The sequence below is a fragment of the Eretmochelys imbricata genome, chromosome 10, assembly GCF_965152235.1.
Source record: "Eretmochelys imbricata isolate rEreImb1 chromosome 10, rEreImb1.hap1, whole genome shotgun sequence".
In the NCBI taxonomy this organism is placed as follows: domain Eukaryota; kingdom Metazoa; phylum Chordata; order Testudines; family Cheloniidae; genus Eretmochelys; species Eretmochelys imbricata.
Genome location: NC_135581.1, coordinates 32,563,486 through 32,571,085, shown reverse-complemented (window position 1 = coordinate 32,571,085; position 7,600 = coordinate 32,563,486). Strand labels below are relative to the sequence as shown.

Genomic DNA, 7,600 nt, shown 5'->3' with positions numbered 1-7,600 from the left:
CCTCCTCCCTCCCAGGCTGGGGCGATCCCAGCAGAGGCCCCTCCCAGCCCAAGAAGCGGGTCACCCACAGTGGTGTTGCTGGGGCAGGCTACACAACTCTGGTGCCAGCTCTTCCCTCCTGTCCTGGGCCATCCTGGTGTGTTTTGGGCACGACGCCATTCATGGCAGTTCCCTGCGAGCCTCCTGCCCACCCCTTCCCTTCCCCTACAGCTTCCTCAGGCGCCTCCCCTGTGGTCCTGCCCCACAGCTGCTGCTGCCTTGGCCCCCCCTGCAACCTGGGGGCCACAATAGGGCACAGAGCCTCCTGTGGCTTAGGGCCAGGATCCGGCCTGCCCTGCAACGGTCACTGCACAGCCAAGTCGCCGCTCTGGGGCATTACAGCTTGCTGGGTTGGGAGTGGGGGGACGAGTCCCCATGCGACCCCTGCACGAGGGCTTAGGAAGCCGCAGGTGCTGGCATTTGGGGACAGCAGAGAGACAGGGCCTTGCCCATAGAGCACTTGAGAGAGCAGGAGGGACTCGGCCTGCCTTCACGCCAGGGGGTAGGAGACAGGCAGGGGCCCAGCGCTCCCCACAGGGGAACGGTTGCACCTCAGCAACCTGCCAGGGCCTGGATCCAGCTCAACTGAGTGAGGGGCAGTCAGAGAAGAGCCATCAGTTGGGGGGCTGGGCGCTGCAGCCCACGGGCGCCTGGGGCCCTGCCCCAGAGGAGAGAGGGGGATCACATGAAGGCATCGACTTTGTCCCAGGGCTGCGTCTCGCTGAGGAAGCTGTCACAGAAATTGAAACCCTGCTCAAAGCCCCAGGGGTTGCCGAGTGCCTCCCCCCTCGCCTCCTCCCAGGGGTGCTGGGGGGCGTCGGCAAAGGGGGTGAAATCCTCCCCGTGGGAAGCCCCTGGGCTCGGGTGATTGGTAGCCAGAGCGCCCCACTTGCCAGCAGGGGGTATGTAGCTGCCTTGCATGGCAAGGTCCACCTCTGTAGCCAGCGAGCTGAGCGCTGCGTTAATATCCAGGTCCTCAAAATTGCTGCCGTTTCCCTGGAAGACGTCGTCAAAGGCATCGGCCCAGTCGAAATCTCCCCGCAGGGCCTCTGCGTCTCCGCCACTAGAGGGCAGCAGAGGGGACGAGGCAGTTCTGGCTGCCAGGCAGCCGCGCTTCGGCAGGGGGCTGGGGGCATCCAGCAGGGGGCAGCATTGGCCATGCTGGTGCAGAGGGCCGTGGGCAGCCTGGTGAGGGGTGTGCCCTGGCTGCCTGTCCCCCAGGTGGGGCATGGGGGACAAGAGGCTGCACCCAGCCTCTGGGACGGGCACGGCGGGGTGCTGCCGTGGCGGGCTGTAGGGCGTGGCCAGGGGCCGTCTCCGCTTGAACACACCGTTGACGAACATATCGGCATACTGCGGGTCGATCTCCCAGAAGCCCCCCTTGCCTGGCTCGTCCTTCTGCCGCGGCACCTTCCGGAAGCATTTGTTCAAGGACAGGTTGTGCCGGATGGAGTTCTGCAGCCAAGAGAAGGAGGAACAGGCCCATGAAGGACACGGTGGCAAAGCAGGGCCAGCAGTACCTGGACGTGCTGAGTCCTCCCAGCACCTAGAGAGTGCATAGCACTCGCCCCATTGGACAGCTGGGGAAACCGAGGCAGTGGGCTTTAAGGACCATGGAGTTCGGCACCTAAAGATCTTTGAGGATCTGGGCCTAAGTGACTTACCTGGGAAGGAAACTGGATCAGAACCAGGCCTCCTGACTCCCAGTCCCAACCATTCGCACCTTTTACCCAATCTAGCCAGTCCCTTCACCTCTCCATGTTCCACTAATGTGCGTGGGGTGGCCCCATAGCCCTGCAGGATTGCCAGCTTTGCCCATTGCCAATATCCAGGCTTCATGGTACAGATATATGTTCCTCTGCAGGCCCCATGTGTGACTCACCATGTGAGCGTTTGGGGTTGGGGGCCAGGAAATTCAGGCACTACAGGCCAAGAGAAGGCCTCAGTCACGTGCGGAGCAGAATCTCCACTTTCAGTCTTAACAATGTCCCTTTCTGGTCCTCCTGGCTGAGAAGAAACGTGACCGGAGGGCGACCAACGCGGGGCACCTGCCTGAGTCTGCTGAGAGCCTGACGCCGGTGCTCTCAGAGACAGGAAAATGCCCCATGCATCTCAATGGGTCCTTAACACCAAGCCCCTCTGCTCTGGGGGCAGCCCTGCAGAGGCTGTGCTGGAGCTCAAGCATCCTCCACCAGTCAGGGCCGTTCCTCAGCCTCCAGATACAGATCCAGGGCCCTTCCTTGCCCCCCGACAAGCAGCTCTGGACCAAGTGCAGAGAAGAGCCTGTCCACTTGAGGCTGCCCTTGCTCCTGATGCAGCAAACCACCCCCAACCCCCAGGGCTATGCAGCAGCCGTTATAAAAAGCACGGGCAGGTCCGAAACCAACTGCTCACGTCACACACAGCCCTGTCCAGCTGAATGGGCCACAGACGCTGGACCCCTCTCCCCTGCAGCTGGGCTCAGGAGCAAAGGGTGTATGGGCTGCGGCCAGGGAGATGCTCCTCCCCAGAGCTGCTCCTGGCACCTTTCTGAGCCTGAGGCTTATAAGAAGACCACAAGCAAGGTAAGGTGCAGCCTGTGGGGGCAGTGCTGGGCTGAACTTGCCATCTGGGCAGCAAGGGCTCTTTTGGACATGCTGGGCAGGTGTCACCCCCCCCCCCCCCATACACCCACCCCACCCAGCTCCTCTCCTGAGACACTCCCAGGCATCCCAGCAAGGCAGGGACCAGCAAAGAGCCCGTGTGGGCTTAGACACCATGGACTAGTCCTGTGTCTTTCGGAGGGTCTTTGCCCTGCCCCCAGAGAGCCGGCTGGGCAGAGCAGCACCCGCTGCCCACAGCAGGAAGGCCCGAGGAAGGGGCCGCGTGGAGCCAGGACTGTTCAGGGAAGGCAGTGTGGCTGCATGGGCTGGGCTCCCCCTTGGAGCTGGGGATGGCTGGGCTGGAATTAAGCTGCAGTCACCAGGGGGTCTGGCAGCAGCCCCGCGGATTAGCCCTGCTTAGTTCAGCCTGCCCTGACGCTGCCCAGCAGGTGCACACGGCCTTGGTGTGTTGCTAATGGGGACCTCAGCTTGGTCTAAGAAGAATGCGTGTTGGGACCATGTTTTCCAGCTTCTCCCCGCCCCCCCCCCCCCCCAGCAGCTTCCACACCCCAACGAGAAAAAACACCCACTGTTTCCTGTGTTAGAATCACAGGCTTTTTCAGCCAGTCTCACGAGTCTTTGGGACCGGAGCGATGGTGTCAAAACACTTGGGGCGGGTAGCATGGTGCGCATGGGTGCAGGGCTGCCCGGAAGCATTACGCTGTCCATGTCCAGCTCCCAGGAGCAGGAACAACATGCCTGGGGTCAAATCTGCCTCTTGCTCACTTGTCAGCATGGTCAGAGACCTGCCAATGCCTCCTGGGACCCCCCTGGCCCAGAGCCCTCCCTGCCAGAGCTCAGGTGGCCCCATTAGCATTCCTGGGTCTAGACAAACAAGCCTGGTGTGTTCATCCCCCGCTCTTTATAGAGAGGGGCTTTTGATGAACCCAGAGACATTGGCTCTTGGAGGCCCACCTCCCCCCGAGTCCTGTCACTTATCCCTCTGAAATCCCAGCAAGCTCCTCTCCGCACAGCGGAGGTGGGGAAGCGATTTGCATGGCCACCATGACGAGTGGGCAGAGCTGACCCACTGAGCAAGGAGACCGCTCAATGGGTTTGCTGGGAGCTCTCCCCACAGCTGTGACCCGCCCCAGAGGTGGCTGCATTTCAGTCCCAAGCAGACACTCTCTCTACCACCTGTAGAGTGAAAGGCCACATGGAAATAAGGGTGGATAAGCCACCTTTCCAGTATTCCCCACTCCAGAAGACACCTGGTGAAGGAGCAGCCACACAGCTAAACACAGCGTTTGCTGGGGTCTACCAAGCAGCAACAGAGAAAGAGAAACAGTACCCTGCACTCCCCACCCCCACCCCTCGGCACATGCAGCCTCAATGGGGGGTGACCGAGGCAGAAGGAATCAAATGCCGCAGCTCATTTATCCACCTGTGGAGCCCCGGTCCTCCTGGTGACAGACGGAGGCCTCCATTGTCCATTGCCTCAACAGGGCTGTTAATTATTCAAGCCACCGACTCACCTGCCAGCTGGGCTCAGCATGCCGGTAGTAGCAGAAGTTCTCCGTGATCCAGCTGTAGATGGCTGACAAGGTGACCTTGGCCTGCTTGCTGGCCCGCAGAGCCATGCAGATGAGGGTGGCGTAGGAGTAAGGGGGCTTCACCCCAGGGTTGCTCTTGTAATCAGTCACTGCCGCGCCGAGGCCGGGAAGGTAGCTGGTGCTAGGGGAGGTGGCTGTGGAGGTGGGTTTGCCGAGGCGCGGGGGCATCCCCTTGGCCGCAGTGTCTCCTGCTGGTGGGCTGGCCGGGGCCTCAGACCCTTGGAAGAGCTGCTGGGGAGGCTGGTGGAGAGGGTGGCTGGGGACAGGTGGTCTCTCCGGATCAGCAGTGAGAATGGAAAAGTCTTGGAGCCACTGCAGGCTGGTGAGGCTGTCGTCCAAGGTCACAGCCCCACCCACATTGTCCCGGTCCTCAGGGTGCAGCAGCAGCCACTTCTCCTTGAACCGGGCAGCGATGTCAGGTGAGGCAAGGATGGGCATCCTCCGCGGATAGGCTCCCTCCACTCTCACTGCGGGGCAGAACAGAGGCACGTCAGCCATAGGCCAGCCCTCTCCCATGCCCTGCACAGCTCCTTGTGAGACACACCGCCGGGGAGGACATCTATGGGTGGAGGGAGGAGAGACCCAGGCTGCAGGGAGTGGACAGCTAGGGCTGGGGTTTCAAGGAGCTGCTGGGGCCAGCACAGCCCTGAGGATGTGGATCTTTCCACCTGGCAGAAGGGCTACACTCCCAGGGAGTTGGCAGCAACCAGGGCCAGGTTTTCAACATCCAGGGGTCCCTCTTAACAATGCAACACAGAACTGGCTCAAGCCCCCACCCAGTAATCAGGGAAAACTAAACACTCCCCTCCCCTGGTGCCTCTAAGAGGCAACAGCACCCCACTCGCAAGTAGAGTCTGTGCGTAGTGGAGAAAATGTAGTCAAAGGGGAAACCACCACAACCGTGATTCGAACATGTCTGCCCATGAGCAAAACTCCCGCCCCGGAGTACAGGCAGTCCCCTTGGCCTCTGCTTCTCAACTGGCGGTGTGCAAGTCCAACCAACAAATGCCCCTGTAACACACCACCCCCCACTCACAGCTGCTGTCCTTGGTCAGCAGAGACCCAGCGTTCACAGAAAGAAACTTCAAGCAACGTCTTCCCTGCTGTTGTATTCATTTGCTGCCCCTGGCCTCTCCCCTGGTACTCAGTGATTTCAGCTCTCAGGGAGGGAACCTCACTGCTGCAGGCTGGACAGTCTCTTCTGCAGAAACCACCCGGTCAACACTAAGACCTGATTAGCAGGAAATTCAAGCTCCACTGGGAATCTTTCATTTTAAGTGAACAGCTAGAGCTGATCAGTTCTGTGTTTAAACAGTGGAGTGCGGCAGGTCAGATGTTGCCTGTAACCCTTAGGCAGAGTCAACACCTACAGGCACAAAATCCTCCCCACCTCTGCTGGCAGAGGGCATCCAAACCCCCTGCTTAGCGAGTTCAGTTCAGTTGAGGGTGAGCCCCACCTCAGTCAGGCCAGGCTATGCACAGTCCTGGTGCCCTTCACTGGTACAATAAAGGATAACATTTCATGAGCCCTGTATTCATCATTAAAGTGATTTGTACTCCAGTGCCAGCCAGAACTGATAACTTGGGCAACATAGCTCTGTCTGCTCGCACCTAGAAGAGTGGCTGTGTTCATGTAAATACAGTCTGGCCCTGAACCCCCCACCCCCAGCTCATTATTAGGTCTCCAGGAAGACCTCAGTCAGACCTTGCTGGAGGAGGCTCCAGCACAATAGAACAGGCATATCTTTGACACCTTCCAGCAGGGACCTCAAAGCACCTTCCAACCCTGTGTTACCATCTGCATTTACACACGGGAAACTGAGGCAGCACAGGGACCTGCTCAGGGAGCGCCAAGGAGAAGGGCAAAGAATCAGCTGGTTCTGACCCTTGGGAAATGCACCCTCAAATGCACAGTCCCCTTTTACACTGAGCGAGGGCAGTGCCCAGGCTTTGAGTCCCCTGCTCCCCAGGTGAGGGACGGAGCTGTGCAGCCGGCAGGGAGACAAAGGCCGAGCAGCTGCCACCTGCGATGAGATGAGTTACACTGGCACCTGGCTCTGCCCTGCTCACCTGGGACGTGCAGTGTGGAAAACAAAAGTGCTGAGGCGGCCTCCAGGGAGAAGTTCTCCTGTTACCGCAGGTGGCCAGGTGCTGCCACCAAAGGGCTCATGATGACGCTCATTAAGGTTGTGCGCCGACAGACCGGGGGCGCTGCACAGCATACAGGGAACACAATGCCACCGGGGAGGGCGGCTCGGGGTGGCCCCAGGCGCTAGCAGCTTGAGAATGGACCAGCAGCCACATGCGTGGCAGAGAGCCTGGAGAGCCAGACCCATCGCTAGCTGCCAGGAGGGCCCGAGCGGCAGCAGGATGGGGCAGCTCAGAAAGTCCCCTCTCACTCAGTGGCTCCTGAGCAAACCTCATGGCAGCCAGGCAGAGCCAACCTGGGGCATCTACAAGAGGGGCTGTTCTACTCTATGCCAGACACAGCTGGACCCACAGCAGGCTTCCTGAGAGGCCAGTTACTGCCACCTGGGAGGCAGGGCAACGTCAAGCTTAGCCTGTTACAGACAGGGAAACCGAGGCACGGAGCTAGTGTCTCCAGGCCACGCAGAGCTGGGACTGGAACACAGGAGATCCCGGTCAAGCCCCAGACCCTCTGCCGAAGGCAATCTTCCCGTCCCATCCCCCGGCAGGGGATGGAGGCCGTCACAGCCCCTAAGGTCTGAGAGGCCCCCTCTGCCCCCACCCACAAAATGAACACGACGCCGGTTATGCAACCAGGCTAGAGGCGCGGGTGCGTGCGGATCCGATCGGACCCACAGCTCCAGCGGCCTCCAGACAGAGCCAGCTTTGCGAGGCTAACCCCGCCCGGGACCTGCTCTCCCCACCCCGCTTTTCCTTTGGGGGCAGATCAGGAAAGGAGCCACGTTCAGACGAGATCCAGATCCAAACCCGATGCCCGCACGTCTGCCCGGACCTAGCGGATGCGCTCGTTGCGTGCCTCGCAGCCTGGGTGCTGGGAACAGCAGCCTCTTGGAGCAGCGCCCGAGCGGGGCGGGGGTATCAAAGGAGACGTCTCTTCCTCAAACTTGCCAAACCTCGTGTCGAGCTGCGGGGCTAAGCCTGGAACGGGGCGGGCGGGCGTGAAGCCAGAGCCGGGCGCTGGCCAGGGAGAGCGGGGCTCTTACCTTTGCAGAGAGGTGCGGGCTGGGGGCGGCGGCCCCAGGGGGCACCTGTCTGGACCGGTAGAGAGACACTCCGCGCCTCCTGCTACCGCCCCACCTGCCCGGCTGGCCTGGCAGGGAGACGCTGAGGGCGCCCGTATCGCCTTTTGTAGGGCGGGGGGAGGGGGGGGCTTTAAAC

General features: G+C 60.9%; 1 protein-coding gene across 1 annotated transcript; it reads right to left on the bottom strand.

Moving 5' to 3' along the window:
• Nucleotides 1-232: 232 nt before the first annotated feature.
• LOC144271427 (forkhead box protein J1-B-like) lies at nucleotides 233-4,750 on the bottom strand. The gene is made up of 2 exons (XM_077828773.1): nucleotides 4,157-4,750; nucleotides 233-1,494 (listed from the first exon to the last, which is right to left on the bottom strand). The coding sequence occupies exons 1-2, from the start codon at nucleotides 4,748-4,750 to the stop codon at nucleotides 721-723; spliced, it is 1,368 nt and encodes a 455-aa protein (XP_077684899.1). The 3' UTR covers nucleotides 233-720.
• Nucleotides 4,751-7,600: the final 2,850 nt, after the last annotated feature.

Excerpts from the sequence above, each read along its gene's own strand:
- LOC144271427 (XM_077828773.1), bottom strand. The coding sequence starts at position 4,750 with ATGGGAGAGGGCTGGCCTATGGCTGACGTGCCTCTGTTCTGCCCCGCA. Across the intron at positions 1,495-4,156 it reads ATGCTGAGCCCAGCTGGCAG|AACTCCATCCGGCACAACCT; the intron begins GTGAGTCGGTGG and ends TCTTGGCTGCAG.